The sequence below is a fragment of the Chlorocebus sabaeus genome, chromosome 1, assembly GCF_047675955.1.
Source record: "Chlorocebus sabaeus isolate Y175 chromosome 1, mChlSab1.0.hap1, whole genome shotgun sequence".
In the NCBI taxonomy this organism is placed as follows: Eukaryota; Metazoa; Chordata; class Mammalia; order Primates; family Cercopithecidae; genus Chlorocebus; species Chlorocebus sabaeus.
This window is the reverse complement of record NC_132904.1, coordinates 46,837,492-46,863,597: the sequence shown is the minus strand read 5'-3', so window position 1 is coordinate 46,863,597 and position 26,106 is coordinate 46,837,492. Positions and strand designations below refer to the sequence as shown.

Genomic DNA, 26,106 nt, shown 5'->3' with positions numbered 1-26,106 from the left:
AGCCCAAGCGCAGGGGAGCGGAAGAGAAAAGAAAGAGGCCAGGCTCAAGAAGCCAAAGAGGCCTCTTAGCCAGCTCCACAATAGTGGAGAAATTATCCATCTTTAGGAATAAATATATTTTGCAACTTGAAGGATCTTTTGTGACCTCTAATTCCCCTCTTCGGATGAAGAAATTGAGGCTCAGGGATGTTCAGGAGGGACTTACCCAAAGTCACAAAGCTGACTCATGACTGAGCCAAAAATAGATGGTCACTCGCCTGCCTCCTGCTAAAGTATCTTGCCTCTCTTCCACGCAACCTCCCAACTGAGGCCCGTGCAAGTGATTTGTCAAGGACATATACATGGGAATAGATGGCAAAGGAGCCAGTTGCTTGCACTGAGGGGTAAGTGATTTTATTCATTAACTTTAAAATAGTATTTATAGGAGATATAATCAAATTGAAAATATTCAAAATTCAGCATAGAAAACAAAATTCACTCATAATCCCACCTGGCCCATTTCCTTCTAGTCTTTTCTATGCATTCTTCTTTTCTTTCAACAAATTAGAAGTTACAGTATAGTTAATCATTCTTTTCACTTACTATACCATGAGCGTATTCCTGTCATTAAATATCCTTCTAAAACATTCTATTTAATGACAATATAATATTCCAACATATGGCTCTGCCATCATTTGTTTAACCAATGTCTCTTCAATTTCATTTGTTTCCATACCTCTGTTTTTGTCATTAAAAATTAGGCTGCAGTAAATGGCATTATACTTAATCTTTGAATGCATCCATGACCATTTCTTTAGGCCAGATTTATTTTTTATAGGATAGAATTTCAGAGCTGGAATGACCCTTAAAGATCATTATGTCAACGTACTGGCCAGATGGAAGAGAGGGGGCCAGAGAGTTTAGTGTCTTGCCAGAGGACAAAGAGAAAGCAAGAGAACCAAGTCAAACTCTCCGTCTATTAAAATGTGACCTTCCCAAAGCCCAACCACAATTTCACACCCTTCCCTGACCAACCTCACCCACACTGACCTCTCCTTCCCTTGAAATCCTAGAGCCTGCAGTGTCTGGGCCACTCCTTTGGCCCTTGGCTACATTCTTTTTATTCTTCTACTAAATATTTAATTGTTCATCCAACCAAAAACTTCCTAAAGGTGGTTCTGGATTTTAAATTCCCCTGTATTCTGTAGCATAGTGCTATATACATATAGAGAAGCATTTCACAAATATCTGCTAACGGACTAAAGATACCTACGAATTTCCTTCCAATTGCTTGCTGAAATACAGTATCACTGGCAATAGTTGGAGAAAGATGCTTCTTTGAACAGTAAAAGAAGTTTCGCTGATGAGTTAGAGCTCTCTGAGAAACACAAGATCTGGAATTAGAATAGCAGGCTTGGGGACAAAAGATGGGATTCAAGTTTTAGCTCTGTCCATCTACGTGAAACAGAGCAATGCCATTAACCAATTAGGGACTCTTCTGTGAAGTAAGGATACTACTACTCATCTTGCCAACTTCATATGAGAACACGGATGTGAAAGTACTTGATAGTGATAAAGGTGGTCCGTGAGAGTTATGATTGCTGCTGCATTCTCATGCAGCTGCTTCTGTGAATCCCAGAATGGCCTCCTGACCCTTGCTTCTCAGGCACCATCTCCCAGTTTCTACTCCACACGTATATCCTTAAAGGAATCTATGGCTGCACTCTTCAGGTAAGAATAAGTGTTTTCTTGAAGCAGAACTTTTTTTTCTCTGTGAGACAGGGTCTCACTCTGTCAACCCAGGCTGGACTGCAGTGGTGCAATCTTGGCTTACTGCAACCTCCACCTCCTGGCCTCAAGCCATACTCCTGCCCCAGCCTCCCAAGTAGCTGGGACCACAGGCACGCACCACCACACCTAGATAATATTTTTATATATTTTTTTGTAGAGATGGAGTTTTGCCATATTGCCCAAGCTGATCTCAAACTCCTGGGCTCAAGAAATCCACCTGCCTCAGCCTCCCAAAGTGTTGGAATTACAGATGTGAGACACCATGCCTGGCCAAAGCAGAACATCTTACACAGAAGGAACTATCTTCCTGGTTCAGGTCCCTGGATTTGACTAGTTAAGTGGTCCACACTTCCTCATCATCTCTGGAAAGAATGCAACAAGGCAGAAAGAACACTGTACTGAGAGTCATGAGACTTGATTGAGTTCTGGTCCTAGTTCTGTGACTCACTCACTGTGCCTCCCCTATTTAGTCCTCAGTTTTCACATCTCTAAACTGAGGAATTAAGGCCAGATGATCTGTGAGTTTCTATCCATTACTGACATTCTAAGTATTCTAGGATAAAAACTCATGACTTTAATAAGAATCAAAAAGTATCCATTTCAAAATAAGCCTTTGGGCTCAGCTTGACTTTCACCCATTGGGTTTTCAAAGTTCTAAAGAACAAGCATCATTAATTCCAAAGCACCTGCTTTAAATAGAGCCCATGAGGTCAGAATCTCCCTGAGCTTGGTTGAAGTTTCATGATATATGGTCCCAAAGAAGATGGAGTAATGTATACTGTCACCCTATTCTGAAAAGGATCTTGGCCCCAAAACAGAAAAATCAGCATTAGGTATATTTATAAACTCAGTTTAGTGTGAATCAATGGCCGGGCTTGAATTTCACTAATGCTTAGACATCAAATGCAATAAAATATTTCTTGGGCTGTGACACTTGAAAGAGTAGCTAACAGCTAGTCCCTTTCATACGTACCATACAATTCCCCTCTTTAGGAAAACAAAAGAATAAAAAAATCTCAATCAAAAGGATATAACCACGAATCAAGAGGACAGTGATGGAAGGGGGAAAATTTCACTGGAAAGTAGAACTGGATTTCTAGCTTAAAGTTGCCATAAAGTCACTTTCTCTCCTCTTGGTTCCAGTTTTTTTCATTTGCAAAGTGAGGAAGTTGCTTCTTTCATCATTGATTCTCTAAAACTTCTTAGACTCATGGGCTTTTTAAGGTGACACTGAAGAAAGTAAAGAATGTCAAAGAACTCTCTGTATTTGTTCTCACTTTTTCAATCCATATCCCTTGTAAGACCACAAGGCTACTTTGGGATACTGCAGGATCCAGGGAAAGCTTCCAGCATCCCAAAAGCAACTGGATTCTAGACATTCTGACCAACTCCACATTAAGGTTTAGATCGTGTATAAATCATTCCCCTTGAAATTCTAATACACCGCCAGCAACCAGCACTTAGCATTTGTAAGCACTGATCTTTCTGTACTCTTCAGGAGAGTTCTGATCAACTTGTTACCTATCCAGAGACATTCACATCCAGCCCCGCAGAGACCTCTGACATAAAGAGAAGAAATGGAGCATGTGATCTCCAGAGAGCTCATGAGTTTCCAAAAGGGTAGTGGGAGCTAATGTGTCTTAAAAAGACATATGAGCCAGTCCTGTGCTGGATGCTTTAATACATCATCTCTTTCAATCCTCATATCAGGTCAGCAGTTATTTCCCCATTTTCCTAATAAAGAAGTAACTTCAAAGAAATCGGGTTTTTTCATTTGTCTAACATGTCTTAAGTAGGCAAAAGCAAGCATGGCTTCTGCCCTCACGGAGCTTACAGTCTAGTGGGAAAGGAAATTAGTCAAAGAATGCTACCAAAAAATAGCACGAAAGAGAGGTTTATGGTGCTATGAGAACAGGAAAAAAAGGAGAGGTGACTTAGTCAGCAATGTCAAGAGAAGTTCTCCCAGATACCTAAGTTAAGGATTAAGATTTAAAAAAAAAAGGATTTAGCTCAGTCAAACTGAAGAAGAGGTGCACAGATAAGTGGCCAAATAGAGGGAATATCAGGTGCAAAGGCACTATGGTGGGAAATGAATGATGCTTTCAAGGAACCAAGCAAAGGCCAGAGTGCTGATTGAATAGGGATCAAGAACTAGCATGGTGAGAAATGGGACTGGAAAGGTCAGCAGAGAGCAGATCACAGGACCTGTAGGGCCACTAAGGATTATACTTTTATCTTAGGAGCAATGGGAAGGCATCTGAATGTGACGCAATGGGTTTGAAAAGATCTTTCAACTGGGGTATGAAGAATGGGTTGGAGGGGAGAGGGAGGGTATTAGTCCATTCTCACATTCCTATAAAGAATACTTAAGACTGGGTAATTGATAAAGAGAAGAGGTTTAATTGTCTTACAGTTCTGCGGCTATACAGGAAGCAAAGCTCGAGCATCAGCTTCTGGGGAGGCCTCTGGAAGTGTACAATCATGGTGGAAGAGGAAGCGGGAGCTTGGACGTCATCTGACAAGAGCACGAGCAAGACAGCAAGGGGGGAAATGGTACACACTTTTAAACAACCAGATCTCATGAGAACTCACTCACAATGGCAAGAACAGTACCAAGAAGAATGGTACTAAACCATTCTTGAGAAATGTGCCCCCATGACCCAATCACCTCCCATCAGGCCCCACCTCCAACACTAGGGATTACATTTCAACATGAGATTTGAGTGGGGACACACATCCAAACTATATCAAGGAGTAAATATGGGAAGACCAGGACACCAGTTAAAGGCTACTACTGGATTCAGTTAAGAGGTAACAGTGGGCTGAACCAGGGTGGTGACAATGGAGACAGAGAGAGGTGGAGCTGCCCACAGTCACACAATCAGTAGGTTAAGAGAGCTAAGTTTCAAGCCTTCATCTAGCTGACTTCAAAGCCCAGGTTTCTCTCTACCTTGCCATTTATTTATTCATTCAGCACTTAGTTACTGACCATCTGTTATGTATCAGGCCTGTGCCAGATGCTGGGGATATGGCCATGAACAAAACAGACACTGCTCTCGTGTAATTTACAGTCTAGACATTAAACAAATAAGAATACAAAGAGATGTATACAATTACAAATTGGGATGAGTACCATGAATTTTAATAGGTAATATTACAAATTAGGCCACAAAAATCTTCCAGGTTGTTGATAATATGAAAGAGCCACTTGCCTACTGCATGCAAGTAAAAGACTTTAGGAAACTTTGCTGCCAGAGTTTGATATTGAGTATCTCAGGCCTCTGAGCCCCAGCAAGCCATCATATCCCGTTACCTGCACATATACATCCAGATGGCCTGAAGTAACTGAAGAATCACAAAAGAAGTGAAAATGGCCTGTTCCTGCCTTAACTGATGATATTACCTGGTGAAATTCCTTCTCCTGGCTCATCCTGCCACAAAAGCTCCCCCGCTGAGCTCCTTGTGACCTCCACCCCTGCCTGCCAAAGAATAACCCCCTTTGACTAATTTTCCACTACCTACCCAAATCCTATAAAATGGCCCCACCCCTATCTCCCTTCACTGACTCTTTTCGGACTCAGCCCACCTGCATCCAGGTGAAATAAACAGCCTTGTTGCTCACACAAAGCCTGTTTGGTGGTCTCTTCACACGGAGGTGTGAGAAAGAGTATGGCATCCCTGGCCAGCTCATGAGTTTCAGGCTAGTAGTCTCAAGGTCACATTAACCCTGTGGAAATAGAAGTCTTTCTAAAAGCCACTACTAAGTCTTTAATTTACTTACATATCCCAGGCAGCCATCACTTATGTATGCATTTTACAATAGTTGGGATCTTTCACAGACTCGTTCATTTGAACATCACAGCAGCCCTATGTAGAATGCAGGCAGGTTTTAATATCAAACTTCAGAGTTGAGGAAACTGAGGCCTAGACAGGTAAAGTGACTTAATCAAGGTCAACAAACTAGGAAGGCACCCAGATCTGCCATCCAACCCTCACTAGAAGCACCTCCAGCCAGGAAACCATGAATCTCAGATGAGACACCTGCAGGTCACTGAGCCTGGATAAAGTCACCCAGGAGTCCCATGAAGTTCCTGAGAACAATGATCAGCAACATTAAGCAGCTTGGGAAAGGTTTCTAGAATGCAGCACCACGAGCCTGAGACACAGGTACCCTTGCCAACTCTCCCAGATTAGAACAGGTTCTCTTGGACTCTTTCCAAGTGCCTCTGACTAACCGAAAAGTATTTTTCCATCACCAACACTGCAGGCAGACATCAGACAGACTCCTGAGAGGGGAGGGCAGAGAACACATCACAGATTCCCATACAGACAATCTATAAAGTTATTCTGATACCGTGTGAACTGCCCTAGCTAAGCACCTACCACTGGGGATGTCCAGTATTGAGCAGTGTTTCTCAATCTTGACACTATTAACATTTGGGGCTAGATAATTCTTTGTTATAGGGGGCTGTCCTTGCATTATAGGATGTTTAGCAGCATCCCTGGCCTCTACCCATTAGACGCCAATAGTGTCTGTGCATAAACTCTTTTTTAATCAATATCACACAACTAATGCCTCCCAGAATGAGACTGAGAGCAGCCTCTGTGCTGATGTGGCCTGCAAGTTCGTTCCAGGAACAATTCACCACTGGAGCTTGTGAAAACAACTAGAGTCAAATAACTCCTTGTTCCACTAATGAGCTGCTCCTGACCCTGTGAGGAAATCTTATTCCCATTAATGTGAGCGCTGAGTCTGATTAAATAGAAGCCCTGGGTGTTTCTTCTCAGTGACTCTGGGCCAGAGCACAGGCCTCCACTGCTGTAGAAGGAACACAAAATTGGTGAATCAAATGAGAGGAAACTCCCATTTACCCAAAATTCAGTACAAAAACCAGGACATTCAAACCTCCCAGGTTTAACCATTCTGGACTTAGGATAAAGGAGAAAGTGGCAATGTACAAAAACAAGCAATCCGAATTAACAAGCTAATTAAATAGCTGAAACGTTACCAAAAACTCATGCTCTTGAAAGGAGACAGGAACCTGAAGCTGAGCTCCAGAGGAGCTGGGGTGACTCAGTGTCAGAGACATGGGTTCCAACCTGCCACCCCAAGGGCTGGGCTGCTGGCCCAGATGTGGGAATCGCCTCAGTTATAATGCTTCAAAGCTAAAATCAAAGAAGCAACATCTTTATGTCTTTCATTAGTCAACTACCTAACTAGTTAAAGGGTTTACTGACAGACTCAACCAAATTCACCACCATTTGGTAGTAAGTGTATTTTAATGTACTGCAATTCTTGGAAGACTGACTAACCATGAAATGCCTACCTATGAACACCCAATCACTCAAGACGACTGCTAATTTCTAAGCGACCTTTGCACTTTGTACTTAGCTCTACTGTTGCGCATCTCATACTGGAATGTAGTAAAATTTTCATCATAGGTCTATCACCCCTAATGGACAGTGGACTCGTTAACGGCAAGATTTACATCTAGTACAAGGCACAGTACATAAAAAGACCCTCACCATTTGTATGATGGATGGATGATAAAGTTTTCCATCTCTATATTCTCAGACTTATGCCTATCTACATACATTCTAGTGGGAAGATATGGCCTATATCTTTTCTCCTCCATTTCCCCGAGGCTTAACACATTGCTCAATAGGTGCCTAATAAACATTAACCTACTTGGTTGGACACCAGAATCCAAAAAGACAAACAAGCTTTCTGTTCACGAACATCTAAGTCCCAGGAAAGAGGTCAGAAATCCTAGCTATCTACCCTGACTTGTATGCATTTGTGTATGTGAAGTCTCTCTTAACTACAAAGAGTTTGATGCAGGAAAATGAGTACATTCTCTGATAGGCAGTGGAGACACAGAAGTGAGCAAGACTAATCTGGTGGCTTCCTTCACAGAGCTTATTATCTGAAACAAAAGAGAGATACCAACAATTACACACACACAAAACCCAGCTACCATGCTCAGTGAGTCTCTTTAGGAAAAGCTTCTGTAGATAAGCCCAATCTTCAAGCAATCTGAATCTCTTTGAGGAAAGTGATGACCGTCCTCCTAATGAATGACACACTTTCCTTAGAGCATCCTCTAAAGCAGTAATATGGAAAGTCATTATACATCTTTGTTATTCAGGCCACTGTTTCAAAATGATCATGAAATGCTTTAAAAGACCAATTAAAAGCATCACAGATATGACTGCTCATAAGTCTACATTTGTGTACAAAAATGTGTAGTATGTGTGACTTACCAAGGATAGCTGAAGCTGACCTGAAAACCTGCAAAAGCCAGAAACTCCTGAAAATAAGAATCACTAGGTATTTGGGAGTCTAGAGATGTGTGTGTAGCTAGCAAGCAGGACAGGAGTAGGCAAGGGGACTCCTGAGAACCCCTGAAGCTCAGAATACTTTGACATGATAACAGACCTTGGGAACTGCAAATTGGCTGGGGAACTCTGTGAAAATCAACAGGCAGGGGCAAGAATATGAAGGCCAGGAAAGCAGAACCGCCCTAAGGGAAAGATGAGAAACAAATGAAGATTCAGGAAAAGATGAAGATGCCAAAAGCTGTATGGCACGATGTGAGAACATCTGAGGGAATATATGAGATGTCTGAACCAATACACATAGTTTATTATGGTCAACACAAAAGTTTAAATCAGAATACCATGCCAGCTATGAATCAAAATAGTGCTCCTACCTGAATCTTGAGATATTTATCTTTCACTTAACATTTTCCGATGCTTTTAATTTAGACTTAGAAATGCAAATAGCTATGACAAAGTAGGGACTTCCCAACAAGCTGGGCAAATTTCTGGGTGATGCTTGCTGCAATGGATCCCTTCTCAAAACCTCATGGGCTCTTAGGACCGGAAGGAGTTAACTTAACCCAGGCTTGTCTTTTTGGGTACAAACCTGTGACCCTGAGAGGAAAAGCCACATATCTGGCTGATGGCAGAACTAGACCCCAGTATCCCCGTCTCTGATCCTTAAGCTTTCATCAATAAAAAGCCTTAACCCCAAGCACTCATAGCTGCTTAGACAGCTGTCCCCCAGCTGCTCTCACCAACTGTAAGTTCTCTGCTACAGTCTCACCTGTCTGAGCAACCAGGTGCGTCCACCCACTCCAGACGGCAGTGACCTTTTCATTCTGGAAACAATGTGCTTCTATTTTCTGGGGCGCAGGAAGGAAAGCAGCCTCAGTAGCCAGTTGCCCATGCTTGTTGCTTCCCCAAACATACACCTCTCCTGCATCTTAAACAAACAGAAAGGGAACAAAAGAGGTGAGGGAACAGTAGTCCAAAATGATGGAAAATAACAGAAGTCTAAACAATACGTAGTTAAAAGAAGTCGTTTTATACTTACATTACAATGTTGAGTGGAGCCAAGCAGGATACAAAATTTGTGTACAGCATAATAACATATTACAAAATTTTTAAAAATTCTACACATAAAAAACAAGGCCAAATGTTCTTAGTAGTTTAAGAAAAAAAAAAAAGTGTGGTTTTCTCTTCATTTTTTCATTCAACAAATATTTATTCAACATCTACCACGTGCATGAGACATGCTTCTCTATTTTCTACGTTTTTAAAATATATGCCTATACTACCTTTTGTATGAAAAAAATGCTTTAACTTTCAAAATAACAGGTTAAAAGATACATTGTTTAAGCTTAAATTTTTTAAACATAAGATGATTTCACCGCATGCCCTGTCCAGCAGAAAATATAATGCTATAGAATTGCATTTGGATAGCACTTCAGCTTGTTTTAACCTCACAATCATCCTGTGATACAAGCAGGAAAGTGACTGACTGACATTGTGATTTAACAGAAAGAGAGCAAATTCAGAGTCAAGTGACTCTAGTTTCTATTCCTGGATCTGCTAACTAGCTACTGACCTTGGACAAATCACTTCCTCTCTAAGACTTAGTTTCACCAGCTGAAAATTGGAAGGGAAGGCTGTTGGTGTAGAAGGGCAGACAATATGACCGATGACACTAGTAACAAGAATGACTGGTGGGTGACTGTGGCAAGCCAGGGAGTACGTGCCTGTCTAAAAGGCATTCACATTCAAAAATATTTTGTAAATGAAAGCCATACAAAATGAGGCCATGGGCTATAATTTAGCCTACGGCTTGTCAGTTTGTGACTCCTCAGCTTTTCCAACCCTTATAATCCAAGGATCTACAACTGTACTATCCAGTACAGTAGTTCACCACCTACATATGGCTATCAAACACTTTAGATGTTGCTAGTCCAAACTGAGATACATTATAAGTGAAATGCTACTCTCTCACACAATGGACTGCAAAGACTTAGTGCAAACAGAGTGGGGCTCATTATAATTTCATATGGGTTACATGTTGAAATAATATTTTGGATATACTGGGTTAAGTAGATATATTATTAAAATTAATCCCACCTGTTTCTTTTTATTTTTTTGAAATTGTGGCTCATATTATATTTCTATTAACACTGTTCTAGAATATAAATTAATCAAGGCTGGAAGATATTAAATTACTTTTCAGGGATCACATGGCTAATAAGGAGTCAAATAGGGACTAGAAGTCAGGTCTTCTGCTTTCACTGCATTTTGTAGCTTCCCAATAAAACTTTATAGTATTGCTTGCCCTACGGCAGTCTAGTATAGTCCAAAACACTGATGGAAAGTCAAACAGTATCATTAAAGGGCATTAGACTAAGGTTCAGAAGTCTCCAGTTCAAGTTCCATCTGCTACCCGATCACTGTTTGACACTGGGCACATCACTTCACATTCTAGGTCTGTTTCCTCAACTCTAAGATGAGGGAGTGTAAATCATTGAAACCTTTTTGTCACTCAGGTGACCCTGCAACATTGACACTCTGCAGTTCTGTGAAGTGAATCTGGTGTATTACATTCCCAGAGAGAGGTCAACCTCCTGGACTTCATCAGGGTATGCAAAGTATGAAGACCTCTTACAAGATAGCAAAGAAGCCCCCTCGGCAAAGTATCAGTCCATTAAGTGGACTGGTGAGCTACAAAGAAGACACTGATGATGAAGCCTGTGTCAACAACTTCACTTATCTTAGTAGCTCTAAACCATCTTTTTGAAAGTCAAACTGTCTTCCAGATGAGGATCATTATGCTGTTGCCTCGGCAGGTAAAATTAAATTATGCTGCAATGCCAAATAGTTATATAATCTACAACCCCTCCAGAGAAAATGTCTAAAAAGCATTGAACAAAATCCAATGTGTAACAGCTTGAACCACATGAAGAAAGAGAGGGCTATTAATCTTTTTTTTTTTTTAATTTTTGACACGGAGTCTTGCTCTGTCACCCAGGCTGGAGTACAGTGGTGCGATCTTGGCTCACTGCAACCTCTGTCACCCGGGTTCACGCGATTCTCCTGCCTCAGCCTCCCAAGTAGCTGGGATTACAGGCACATGCCACCATGCCCAGCTAATTTTGAATTTTTTAGTAGAGATGGGGTTTCACCATGTTGGCCAGGCTGGTCTTGAACTCCTGACCTCAAGTATTCCACCTGCCTCAGCCTCCAAAGTGCTGGGATTACAGGTGTAAACCACAGTGCCCAGCAGGGCTATTAATCTCCACAATCTTTAGCTCATTTTCAAAATATCAAAAATCATTTCACTTTGTGAATACACTAAAAATTACTAAATTGTATACTTTAAATGAAATGTAAATTCTTTAATCGTATACTTTAAAAGAAATTTAATTTATTATATATAAATTACATCTTAATAAAAATATTCAACATTTCTATATAAATAACACCATAATAAATGTGCCCTACATATGAAATACTAAATTTACTACCAACAAGAATTTTTAAGAAGTTGATGTTGACAAACAATTAGACAAGCTCTAGGTTTACATAACATCAGTCATTTCAGATTAATCAGAACAAAACAGAAACACCTCATAGTCTACTTTTATTCTCAGAAAAGAATGCCTTCTCCATACCTCATTGACTGTGGGGCACGAACACATCCCTTCTCACCCTAGGGTCTCCAGTCCTTCCTCTGTAAAAGGAAGGGAGGAACTAGATACCCAGTGGAGTCCCTTATAGGTGGCATTCATTTCAACTCAACACTTTTAACAAATATTAATATATAAATCTACCTGATGTGAGATGTAAGTTAAAAGCAGGTGCTTTCTTATTAGATGTTTGTTTTAAATTCATTAAATAACAAATTATCTGCAGCTCAGAATTTGCAAAGCATTTAAACTCTCATATTAGGGCTCCTGTGCTCTTGAAATAACTTCTCAGCTGGGCTGCATTGCAAATTTGATGTCGAAGAATGCATACCACCATTAATTTACATATATTATGGACACACCTGAATTTCTACATAAAACACTAAGTATGGAAGTCCCTCCTCTTTGCTTAAAAAATAGAATACATTCAACTCTGTGAGAGGTCTTACCAAACAAAATATTATAAATCTCTCAGATGTATAGTCTCCAGTCTACCAGCAGGGGTCAGGGCAATGTGGGCCAAAGAGAAGGGATTACTGTCACTTTCAAGAAAATGCTGCATTGCCTTGGAAGGAAAAGTCACTAGACAGTTTATACTGTATTGGCTCGGTGTTTCAAATGGAAGGATGAATGCGCAGCCAAAGAGAGAGATATAGTGTAGAATAAAAAAACAGTTAAGATAGAAAAACAGATAGATCAAAGAGATGAAGTAGATAAATTAGAGAAATATATAACAATATAAAATATTCACAAAACTATATATCTAGAGTTAGATATATAGATAGATACATAGATTAGATATTAAGATACAAAGATTAAAGATAAATAAAACAGATAAACAGAGTAGATAGACAAATGGAGATTGATAAATAGATTAGAAAGATACATGGATAGATAGACAAATGGAGATTGATAAATGGATTAGAAAGATACAGATGGATAAATGGATTAGAAAGATACAGATGGATAAAACAGATTACTTTAGTATACACAGGTAGAGAGCTTAGACTGTTGTAATACACACCAAAACAGATTAGATGGATAAGACAGCAGCTTCTGCCCTCCTAATCGTAGGTATATGAGAAAACTACAAAGAATTAATAATTACATAATACACTGTATTATCCATATATGCTATATATAAATTTACTGTTGATTATATGATTTGACAACCACCATTACCCTGAGAGGAAGACATTATTATCTTTATTGTGTAGTTAAGGAAGCAAACTCAGACGAAATGGAAGCAAGCCTATGTTTGCTATTCATGATTTATATGTATTATATTTAATTCTCATAACTACCCACAAAGTCACTTATAGACAAGAAGATGGTCTCAGAAAGGAAAAGTAATTTGCCTAAGAGCATACCAGTGGTAGCATCAGAATTCTAGCTCCAAAGTCAATGACATTCCCTCTGCGTTTCAATATCACCACTTCAGGCAGTCACACAGAGAATCCTGGATGGCATGTTAAACCGTGAAAGAGCTGGTACCTACCTGTTAATGAAGCTGAGTGGTCTGAGCCAGCAAGAACACACATTGCTTTAGAATTCTCTAGACCTACAAAAGAAAAAATTTTCTTCTGAATTACATTTATAACAGAAAGAACTGGGCAGAGAGGGGACACTCAGTCAGCACCACCTGGGCGTGGGAGACACTCAGCCAGTGCAGGCAGGCCTGAGTCAGCAGCACTGGCCAAGAAGATGGCTGGCATTGTAGGGAGCCTGGTAACACACCAGGAGATTGAACAATCAAGTAAATATATTCAGGATAAAGGAGCCAGATTCATCACTATCAAAGAGGGGAGGAAAGGTACAGACATGAAAAGGGGAAAGGCTAGAATCAACCATGTAATATTAGATAGTAATTGGAAAAATCAGTGTAAACTCATGATTTCTAATAGAGACAGATAAATAGACATAGGTGTGTGTATGTAAAAATGTGTGTGTGTGTGTGTGTGTCTATTTCCTAACTTCAGAGGTTGAGTGGGTCTAGAAGCAATGACATCTCATACATTCAGCTGCCATCATATGCAGGCACTTAAATAACCCCAAGCCTCCTAAGAACACACAGTCAGAATCAGATTCTGAACTGGGCTTCTTTCTCCAAATTCAGCATTTTTCCTTCCTTAATTACACTGCTAAAAGCGGAGCTAGCCTGTGATGACATGCAGTCTAGCATGCAGATAGACGCAGACTTATTCTGTAACTTTTTTTTCTGACACTTCTTTTTAATTAATAACTGTTGTAATAAAATGGCCCTCACACCTTCAAGTGTCCTCTGGAATGATAACAGGACAAAGCAGATGTTTTCACCCACATTCACCAGAGAGGAAATACTGGGCCCCTAGTGGCCAGGTGAGGAGGGGACAGCCAGGGTTCTAGCTCCAGAACCTTTGGCAATGAGGTGAGTACAGGAGGATGAAAAGTGAAAGACTTTGAGGACTGGAAGTTGATGATCCATTCTAATGTCTCATCAGAGAATTCCCCCAAACCAACTCTGAATCTAAGCTATGCCCCACCTAAACAGATGCCAAACAGGTTGTTTAAATGAAATAAAATAAAAAACATTTTTTCCCTCTAATAACAGGTCCTGTGCTAAAATATAGAGCAAAATGACACACAGTTTCCATCCTTTAAAAGTTCATAATCTTTAGCATATGAGAAAACCTACAGACAATTCATAGTAATACAACATATTGTGCTATCCATGCATGTGAAGCTAATGCAGTGAATGCTAGAAAAGAAAAGGTCTTTACTGAGAAAGGTGTATCTGAGCTAGGCCTAGAAAAATTCTTAGAATTTTTCCCAGAGGGAACACAAAGGAAAAGCTTTTCAGGCAGAGGTAACAGTTTGCCCATAAGCACAGAGAAATGAGAAGGCAGGATATGCCTGGGGAGAAGTGAATACCTTGATGAAGAAAACAAAAATGTTTGAGAAGTCTAAGTTTACATTATACATGTTTCTAATGTCATGTGAAGGGGACTACCTGTCCCACATCCAATGCTCCTTCTCCTTTCTAAGAGTACCCTCCCCAGCTCAACCCATGGGTTTCAGGGAAGTTAAGTCCACCTCTAGCTGAAAGAGAACATCTCCAGGACTTAGAAAAATCAGAATGATCTCAACACCCAATTACATCACTCCCACTGCAACTCATCCTTCCCTATTTTTCCCCCACCCCTTCCCACCACCCTCAAAAATCCCTGATTTGTTCCAGGCAACAGGAAAAGTAGCTACAAGTCTACTATGCAAGTTTTTCCTACAGCCAAGCCTCAGTAAACTGGGTCACAAAGTAAAAGAGTGAGAAAACAGAAAAGGGAGAAGAGGAGGAAATGGAGACATGGTACAGTATACAGAGGGAGAAAGGCCCACAAGGAGAGCAGAGAGAAAGAACGAGAGATAGAGACAGGGGAAGAAGGGGAGGGGGAAGAAAAGGAAGGAGAAAATACAGACCAAATGACCAACAGACCTATGGGCAGAACATGTTACTTACTCCTCGTATTTTGGCATAGAAAGATTTCTCTGTGGGAACACTCCTGGCCCCTCTGTCTACATCCTCACTCACTCCTGCTTCCTTTTTGGGAGAAGGAACTGGCCATGCAAGGCACGGTCCTCCTGGGCTCCCTCTTTGGGGTGTGCCTTCCTGCAGAGAGGGTACGTCCTAATGTCCTCTTGGTCAGGCATTAAGTTTAGCAGGGCCAACTCTACACAGCTACCACGGTGCTTGGTGGGTAAATTCAATCTGAGATTCAGAATTAGAGGCTCACTATGACTATACATTGTCTTCAAACCCCTAATCATGTCTTCCAATCTAGCTTTTAACAGTCCTAGAGTTACCATTTCAATCTCCACCTACCTGACTTGCATCTATGCCTCAATGGGTTCCAAACTCTGGCAGCAAAGAGAGTTGCTTCTACTGGGCTGACAAAAACTGCCAGCAAGACTAACAGACCAACTAATAGAGAAAGTTAGAGAGACCAAGAAATAACAAAATCAAAAATCCATTTAATCCTTTTCTGCATGTTTATGTCTCTACTTCCTGACAAAGAACAAATACAGGACTAAAGAAAGAAGCATCTTACCTGTCACTCTGCTTGGTTCCTTTGCTGTGAAAAACAATGGAAGAGCCTGCCCAGGGCACAACCGTCGTCCACATGATGCCAAACCAGTCCCCCACTGGAACACGATGCCACTCGCTTCCCAACAGAATGGAAGAGAAAGCAGAGAAGATGCACATCAGGATAAGATTAGATTGCTCTCTGAACCTCACTGCTATGAGAAATTCCCAATTCTTTCTCAATTAATATGAGTGTTATGGAGAAGCTCAATTGCTTCAAGAGGTCCTGCAACTGGTCCAGGGATTACCACCAAGCCAATTACAAATTCAGTCTTCAGGGCAGACTAAGACCATCAAAGTAAATTCCAATACCACACAACTTCCTATAAAAAGTTCCGGGACACTCCTCCAGAGTCAAATCAGTGGAATGACACCTTATTCATGATTAACCTGAAAAGACAACTCAGACCCGAGACAAAGCAGAAAAGAACCTTGAAGATCATCAAGTCCATTCCTCACATTTAGTAGATGAGAAAACTGAGGCCCTGAAGAAAGGATGTGATTTGTCTCCCCATGCAGGAAGGTAACAGCAGAGAAAATGCCAGGACTCAGTTCTTCTAACACCTAATGTAGTGCCCTTTCCACGACACCAAGACGAATTCAAAGATTCCTAATTGCCAAGTAAATACATACTTATGACTGCAAGATAGCTTCTTAACAGCCATGATTTCAGTGGAATGGCCTTTTACTTTCATGCCCACTGAATCTAATTCATGTACCTATGTTCTGAACCTCATACAAAGGCAAAGATGAAATTCTAGATATTTGATATTTGGTCTACAGACAGGTGTGTGCAAATAGGATCCATCACCCAACAGCAACATTAAAGTTCTGCTCCTTTGGGAGTATCCTATAAACAGCAGTCCTTTTTTAGGCTGTAAACAGACAAGGCTGTTTTGTGAAAAATAAGCTATGACCACTGAGCACAATGTGAGCAAAGCGCAGTGTTGAAACAAAAACTTATGATCTCTTCAACAAATTGACTACAAGAGGAAAAAAAAAGAGGAAAAACTTTACAGATTATAAGAGACTTCAAATAGCTGACAGGAGATTAATATCCAGAATATATAAAGAACTCCTAAAACTCAACAACCAAAAGAAACAACTCAATTAAAAAATGGGCAAAGATGTAATCCCAGGACTTTGGGAGGCTGAAATGGGAGGACTGCTTGAGCCCAGGAGTTTGAGAAGAGCCTGGGCAATATAGTGAGACCCTATTTCTACAAAAAAATTTAAAAATTAGCCAAGCATGGTGGCGAACACCTGCAGTCCCAGCTGCCTGGAAGGCTAAGGTGGGAAGATCACTTGCGCCTGGGAGGTGGAGGCTGCAGTGAGCCAAGATCATGCCACTGCACTCTATCCTGGGCAACAGAGTAAGATGCTGTCTCAAAAAAAAAGCGGGGAAGGAGGGCGCAGTGCAAAGGATTTGAACAGACATTTCTCCAAGAAGATACACAAATGTCCAGTAAAAACATGAAAAGATGCTCAACATTGCTAACCATTAGGAAAATGAAAAGAGGTATCACCTCACACACATTTTGATGCTACGATTTTAAAAAAACAGAAAATAACAAGTGTCGGTGAGTTTTTGGAAAAATTGGAACCTCGTGCACTCCTGGTGGAAACAAAATGGTAAAACTTCTGCGGAAAATAGCATGGTAGTTCCTCAGAAAATTAAAAATAGAATTACCATATGAACTGATAATTTTACTTCTGGGTATATATCCAAAAGAATTGAAAGGAGGATCTTGAAGAGATATTTGTACACCCATGTTCATATCAGCATTATTCACAATAGCTAAAACATGGAAGCAACTCAAATGTCCATTGACAGATCAATGGTAAACAAAATGTGATATATCCATACAATGGAATATTATCCACTTTAAAAAGGACCTAAATGCTGATATATCCTACTCCATGGATGAACCCTGAGGACATCATGCTAAGTGAAATACGCCAGTCACAAAAAAGACAAATACTGTATGATTCCACTTAGATGAGGGACTTACAGTAGTCAGAACTACAGAGACAGAAAGTAGAATAGTGATTGCCACAGGCCATTGGAATGGGGAGTAGGGAGTTATTGTTTAATGGGTATAGAGTTTCAGTTTTGCAAGATGAAAAGAATTCTGGAAATGGATGGTGGTGATGATTGCATAATGATATGAATGTACTTAATATACTTAAAAATGATTAAGATAATAAACTATACACTATGTATATTTTACCATTATAAAAAATTAAGAAAAAAACAATTTTTTTAAAAAAGAAAGACTTGTGATACATATCAACTAATTACAATATGTAGACCTCATTCAGGCTGGGCACAGAGGCTCACACTGTAATCCCAACACTTTGGGAGGAGAAGGCAGGAAGATTGTCAGAGGCTGGGAGTTCAAGACGAGCCTGGGCAACATACCAAGACCCATTTCTACAAGAATAAAAATGTAAAAATTAGTGGAGTGTGGTGGCACACATCTGTAGTCCCAGCTACTTGGAAGGCTGAACCAAGAGGACTGCTTGAGTCCAGAAATTTGAGGTTGCAGTGAACCATGAACACACCACTGCACCCCAGCCTGGACAAGACAGGGGGACCCCATCTTAAAAATACATATATATATATATATATATATATATATATGCATATGTGCGTGTGTGTGTAAATATATTTGTGTGTGTGTATATATACATAGGCATGGGAAGAACTGTATCCCCCTAAAATTCAGATGTTGAAACCCTAATGCCCAGTGTAACTAGATTTGCAGATAGGGGCTAAAGAATGCAATAAAAGTTTAAGGGGGTCACATGTGTAGGGCCTTAATCTAATAGGACTGGTGTCCTTACAAGAAGAGGAAGAGACATCAGAGATCTCTCGCTCTCTACAGGCACACCAAAAAATGCCATGCAAGAACCAAGTAAGAAAGTGGTCACCTACAGGCCAGAAAAAAAAAAAAAAAATCACAAGAAACCAATCCTAACAACACAATAATCTTAAGACTTTTAGCCTCCAGAATGATGAGAAAATAGATGTCTGTTCTTTAAACCTCCCAGTTTGTGGTATTTCGTTATGGCAGCCCTAGCAGATTAGTACTGTGGTACACCCATACCAACAAATACTACTCAGCAATGAAAAGGAATGAATTATTGATATATACAACTTGGATGAATGTCTAGGGAATTATGTTGAGTGAAAAAAGCCAACCTCAAAAGGTTATATACTGTATGATACCATTCATATAACATTTTCAAAATGACAATATCATAGAGGTGGAGAACAGAAGAGTGCTTAGCCTAGGGCTAAGAAGTGGATATAGGCAGGTAGAAATGGGTATGGCTATAAAAGGGCAACAGGAAGGATCCCTGTGGTAATGGAACTGTTCTATGTCTTGATTGTATCAATGTTAATACCCTCATTATGTTATAGTACTATAGTTTTGCAAGATACCATTAGGGGATACTGGGAAAAGAATACACGAGGTCTGTTTTATTTTTGCAGCTGCATGAGCATCTGCAATTATCTCAAAACAAAAAGTTGAATTTTTTTTGAAGTATAATCAATGCTAAGCTCAGGACCATCAGCACAGTCCTGCACTGAGCTCTTCCTCACCTCCTCTCTCCTTCCTCCACTCCACAACTGGACTCACGAAGCACTTGAGCCTCAGCTGCCACAGCCAATTAGTGCTGTCCTTCAGTTCAAAAGGAGTAAGAGCAGAAAAAATGAAAAGGGGAAGAGATAAAAGGGTCACTGTTCTCCCACATGCCACCTCCCTGTCCCCCTCACATACAGACTGTCAGTCCCATCACCCACTCACAGTACAGGAGACAAGCTCACTTAAAGCTTTTAAATTAATAAACATTAAAATCCATTAGGAAGGCAGTGCAGTTGCCTGCAAAGAACATGGGCCTTAGGATGCAAACCATCCCAGCCTCTGATCCCAGCTCTACCTTACTCCCCGTGAAAGCTTACACAAGCACTTTAACTCTGTGCCTCAGTTTCTTCACGTGTAAAATGCAACTCGCATCACTTCCTGGTTGTGAGGATTAAAGTAATCAAATCAATAGCACCTAGCACCATACCTAGAACATAAAGAGCTAGAAAACTCCATTTCCTTCCTCCCTACCTGCTAATGTCTTTCCCACATGACTTACGTTCTCTCCTTTTCATCAGAAACACAATGCAGCAGGACCCTTTGAAATATTCCCTAAAGGGTTTGTCCCCCAAAGTTCAGTTTCCTCTTATTGCAGACCTATTTTTTAAAAAGGGGGGCAGGCTAGGCACAGTGGCTCACACTTGTAATCCCAGTACTTTGGAAGGCCGAGGTGGGAGGACTGCTTGAGGCCAGAAATTCAAGACCAGCCTGGGCAACATAGCAAGACCCTGTCTCTACAAAAAGATCTTAAAAATTAGCAGGGCATGGTGGTATGCACCTATAGTTCTAGCTACTCAGGAGGCTGAGGGAGTCAGACAGCTTGGGCTCAGGAGTTCAACGCTACAGTGAGCTATGGTCGAGCCACTGCACTCCAGCCTGGGCAACAGGTGAGACCCCATCTCTAAAAAATATTAAAAATAACAATAAAAAATAAAGATAAAATGATCACCTGTAGCAGCTAATGCATGCCTCAGTCCAGCAGCAATACAAACAACCTTCTCTTTATGGAGCTGTCAAAATAAAGAAAAGGATTTAGATCTCAGAACCATCCACCTACAAAACTGTATATAATTTATACCCAAATACAACGCAGTACACTCCTCACTATGGGTCTGACTGGTTTAAAGCAACCACTCCCCCAACATTTCCACCCATAAATACCTCTATATTTATCCCTAAAAGAAAACAATATATCTTTTAAAATGCCATATCACAACACCATATGACAACAACTCTCAGGGCTGAAAGGCACTTATAAGGTCATCTAGTCCAAGAGTTAGTAAATGTTTTCTGTAAAGGGACAGTTGGTAAATGTTTTACAGGCCATAGTTTCTGTCACACTACTCAGCTCTGCCATTGTAACATAAAAGCAGCTCTAGACGATACATAAACGAATGAGCATGACTGTGTGCCAGTAAGACTTTATTTACGAAGGGTTCAAAGTTTCCCAACCTGATCTAGTCCAAACCCCATCCAACAATACCCCACCAAGTGGTCATCCAACTCCTGCCAAACACCTACCCCCAGTGACATAGGGATCGCCATTTCCCCAGATGCCTGTTCCCTCTTTGCACAGTTCCATTTATCTCTTTAGGTGGAACTAAATCTAGCTGCCTGCAACTCCTGACAATGCTTTCCAAATATTTGAAGACAGTTGTCATGTCCTCCCTAAGACATCTTGTGGTGGTTTTAAAAATAGGTCCTCAAATTCTTTGCTACTCCTCCCTTCAAGATGTGGAGCTTAATACCCCTCCCCTTGTGTGGGCTGGACTTAGTGACATGCTTTTAATAAAGAGAATAAAGAAGCAATGAGTGACTCAGAGTCTAGGCAAAAAAAGGCACTAAGGCTTCTTGCTTAGCATCTCTCTGTCTCTCATCACTCCTGGAGGAAACCAGATGCTATGTCTGAAAAGTCCAATAGAAAGGTTCACATGGCAAGGAACATGGAACCATTAGGACTTTATCACATTTGTTTATTTACAGGTTCACGGAGATCGCAAGCAGACCCAGCTAACATCTCAACTGCAACTTCATGAGAGACCAGCTAAGCTGTTCCTAAATTCCTGACTCTCTGAAACTGTGACATAATAAATGTTTGCTGTTTTAAGCTGCTAAGGTTTGGAGTAATTTGTTACACAGCAATAGATAACTAATGAAGATCTTTTCTTTAAGCAAATATTCCCCATTCATCAGCCGTCACTGGGTTTCAAATTCCCTTCCCCTCCTGGTCTTCACTTCTCTAAATATGCTCTAGTTGTTCAATCTTTCTCTTTTAAAGGAACTCTATAGCATCATCCTAACCCCATCAAGGTTTATCACATTTGTTTATTTACAGGTCCACAGTGTCTTTCTAAACTTTAGAACCCTCAAGGGCAGGACCTGAGTCTTATATACGTTTACGCCCAGGGCCTAAGCACTAAATCCACAACAAAACATGACATCGCAGACGCAGGCTGAATGGCAGAAAGGACTGAGCTCTGGCCTTCCTTCTTCTGAAAACTATACTTCTGTCAATGGAGTCCACAATCACATTAGCTTTCGGGAAGATCAAATCTTAGTGTTAATACAATTCGAACATATCATCCTTTATATTTTTCTTTTGTTTTTCCCCCAAAAACTAACTGAAGGGTTTTACATGTGACTTCAGTCTCTTTAACACCACTCACCTCCCTCTTACTCTCCATCCCAACTGCTGCTGCTTTAGTTTGAGCCACAATCATCTCATTTGGATTGTTAGCAAGAGTTTCCTAAGTAATCTTCCTTCAGTCCATCTTCTACTACCCTATCTGACCACCCTACCGTGCTGTTCTTACCATGTGTGACATACAACCACCCTGATTGCCCCATTCCCACCTACTCTACCCTGGAACTCCCACCTCTTCCTTATATTCCAACCATACTACACTACTTACAATATCTCAAACTCTCCTGTTTTATTCTGCTCCACCTTTGCTTACATGGTTCCTTCTGCCTAGAATGTTCTTCTTTTGTACCCACTCTGAGCATCCTCCTATCCCAAGACAGGTAAACTTCTATTTAACTTTTGAGACTTAGCTTAAGCCTCTTCTCACCCCACCTTCCCCTAGATGCTCAATACTCCCTCCTTTGGGGATATACATGCATCTGTCATAGTTCTGACATGGTGTTACATTTAAGTATTTATGTGCCTATCATGTCCTACCAAACTATAGCTCTCAACTGCTAGGACAGGTCTTATTTAACTTTGCTCCCACTGCCTAAACATAGTACCTACACATAACGGTTGTCATTAAATAAATGTATGAATTTCCATTAAATTTCACTTTGGCACATTGCTCCTATTGTTGCATAGAATATCACCTGTCAAAATGTTTTTACTTTCTGATTCTGTCATTCAACATATTTTAACCATTATTCCTCTATTCCTTAATTATATAAAGTATAATTAAGCTAAATTAATTATAACTTATACATAGGTGCTTACCAGGCCATCTATTTGCAATTGGGAGCTATAATACTTCCTTCAGGGGCTACAGAGCCTAGACTTGTATGCATACCATGGGAACAATGACCCCCAATAACAGTCCACAGACCAGCAACTGAGTTCAGCAAGCTGGCAGGGGCAGACCCAAGCTTTCTCCAGGGAAAAAAACATCTCCACTACTAATCAGAGTTTAGGAAAATTAGATCGGAGCAGGGCAGCTTAGGTGGTAAAACTCATTTTTGATTTACGCATATTTCTTTAAAAATTCTATATTCCTATTATGATCACTTACAATATAAACTTCACAAAAAGGGGTGATTTTAAGTATGATGCACTGAATTAAAGAACTCTGAACTAGGGCCAACAGTCCTGTTTAACACTTGTTTTGTCCAATATGGTAGCCACTACCTACACATAGCTCTTGAAAACTTGAAATGTGATTACACTAAACTGAGACATATTGTAAGTAAACAATGCATACCAGAGTTCAAAGACTTAGTACAAAATCAGTATAAAATATCTCGTTAATACTTTTTGTACTGAATTAGCCGGGCATGGTGTCAGGCGCCTGTAATCCCAGCTACTCGGGAGGCCGAGGCAGGGAACTGCTTGAACCCGGGAGGCGGAGGCTGCAGTGAGCTGAGATTGCACCACTGCACTCCAGCCTGGGCGACAGAGCAAGACTCCGCCTCAAAAATAAAAATAAAAACAAAAAATAACTTTATACTGATGACATGCTGAAATAATAGTGTAGATATACTGTATTAATTTAAAAGTTATTCAAATTAATTTCACCTACATGCTACAACATGGACAAAACTTGAAAGCATCAAGTGAAGTAAAAGGAGCCAGGTCACATATTTTATTATTTCATTTATATGAAATGTCCAGAACAGGCAATCCATAGAGACAAAAAGTAGATTAGTACTCACCAGGAGCTGAGGGGAGGGGAGAATAGGAATTGACTGCTATTAAGTATATAGTTTCTTTTGGTGGTAATGAAAATGTTCTAAAATAAGATAATGATATTGGTTGTTCATTTCTGTGGATATACATTTTAAAGGGGTTAATTTTATGGTACCTGAATTATAGTTCAATAATGCTTTTATTTTAAAAATTAATTTCACCTGTTTCTTTTTTAAAAGGAGCTACTAGAAAATTTTAAATTATATACAGCTCACATTATATTTCTACTGGCTGGCACTGGCCTATACCATTTGCCCAGCTTAGTGTCTTTTGACAAATCACTACTATTTGGACCTATTTCTAAGATAATTTCCATTATTACTAATTTTAGAACTGTAAAATGTCATTAATACCCTTATGAGATGTATTACTTTTATTGTTTTATTTCACAAAACTTCATATAAAGTGTATAAAAACTAACAGAGGTTTTCATTCACAACATCTACCTCCCAACTTAACTTTTCCCAGAAGGACCTATTTTTCAACTTGAATTCTCCTACCCCATGGGTTTTCAGGGATCCTGACAGCCTTTTATTCTGGGAAGAGATAGGTTAATACCTCAGAAACACTTTAACAGGTCATGGGCAAGCTAAATATTAACTGTCCTCACCTCAATGGCCTGGGGAACCACACATCTTCGAGGTCCATGAGGAACTCCTAACTGGCCAAAGGAGTTGGATCCACATGATAGAACTTGACCATTTTCTGCAAAATACAAATCCTTAAATTGCAGATCTATGAAGTAAGATGTCTGTGACCAATGGTTAAATGGTGCAGGGTGAGAGATGCAAAGGGGATGAGGGGAAATGCTTCAGTGCATTCAGACCACATTCCCTGCTTTTATTCCTCTGGGAATGAAAACACTGGGCACCAGGTTAAGCATTCTACACCGACTGTCTATTCTATTATCTCATTAATAACAGATTATCTGTGTAGAACACTTAACTCAGTGCACAGTATTGGGATGGGAGGATAGTAATTTCTCACTTTTCATGCTTCCATGTGACAAAGTTTCCATTAGTAAAACACTCCAGCTTTTCTCCGTGCCCTTCCCCATCCTCACTGCTTTCTAGGAGACAGCGGTCATGTAACCAACTGGTGAGTTTAGGAGACGGGATAGGACATGTGTGGCTTGGCACCTCCCTGTTAGTCATTCTAGGCTGACACATAGGAAGTATTTCCCTGTGGGGAAAGCCTAGAGATTTGGGGGTAAGTTTGGACCAGAAGAATATTAGGACCACTGGCCTCATCATTAATCCCGTCCTCCAATTTAGCCTTTACCAGTGAAAAGCCAATAGTTTTTAATCTCCATTATGACTTCTCTGTGCCTTTCTCACAACTGGCTCCAAATGTGAGCAGGAAACAGCATTATCTACTAACTCCTTACAATCCAAAACATAGGCTCACAATAAACACTTCATAAATGATAGTTATTATTTAGATTCTAATAATTACCATCAAATTCAACACATATTACAGAACCCCTCCACAGAGGAGGATGGTGACACTTGAGCAGGGTTTTAAAGCTGGGATTTGAGTCCATCAGACAGACAAGAGGGGCTGGTCCAGACAGACAGAAGAGCATGTACTGCTTGGTATGACTAGAAAGAAAAGTATGAGGAGTGTGGAGAATAAGAGACAAGGCACAAAGATAGCTAGGGAACAGTTACAGAAGGCCAACTCTAAAAAGCTAGGGATCCGAGCTATGTCTGGGAGAATCCACAAGGGTTTATGACAGAAGGGTGACAGAAGATGCCCTTGCCAGAGGACTGTGGCAAAGAGGGAGCCTGGTCAGAAACCATAGATGGTCCTTTAAATCCAGAATGGCCAGCTAGACAGAGCAAAGCTGAACAGAGAGGTCAAAACTGCTTCAAGGGAACAGACATCAGCTGACAAAGTAACTACTTCTGGCTGTTCCCAAGTGCATTATTCTAATAACCCTCTGGCCATATCCTATCCTGCTACCTGGCTTCACAAAGACCAAACAGATCTGCCCAATACCAATTATTAAAAAAAAAAAAAAAAAAAATCCCACAGTGGGAAAAAGCTGCCATCACTGTTTTGACAACCACTATTGCCTCATATTTTCCTACCACACTCCCCACAAATAACCCTTCGCTGCCACTGCTGGCCACTGGCCAG

The 26,106-nt window shown here is 40.4% G+C and overlaps 1 protein-coding gene across 23 annotated transcripts in view; it reads right to left on the bottom strand.

Moving 5' to 3' along the window:
- Positions 1 to 26,106, bottom strand: part of SERGEF (secretion regulating guanine nucleotide exchange factor) — a 233,462-nt gene that overhangs the window by 200,170 nt on the left and 7,186 nt on the right. For 22 of the 23 annotated variants that reach the window (XR_012093619.1, XR_012093595.1, XR_012093580.1 and 19 more), the window contains 5 exons: positions 24,575 to 24,669; positions 20,485 to 20,545; positions 15,848 to 15,961; positions 13,264 to 13,326; positions 8,879 to 9,037 (listed from right to left, as the gene is read on the bottom strand). Coding sequence is in view for 18 of the 23 variants with exons in the window: in XM_008005197.3 (XP_008003388.2) it covers positions 8,879 to 9,037; positions 13,264 to 13,326; positions 15,848 to 15,961; positions 20,485 to 20,545; positions 24,575 to 24,669 (492 nt within the window). In the remaining 5 variants the exon portion in view is untranslated. Of the gene's footprint in view, positions 1 to 4,121; positions 4,286 to 8,878; positions 9,038 to 13,263; positions 13,327 to 15,847; positions 15,962 to 20,484; positions 20,546 to 24,574; positions 24,670 to 26,106 lie in introns of those variants that run through there. The other variant, XM_073017899.1, reaches the window with a different exon arrangement.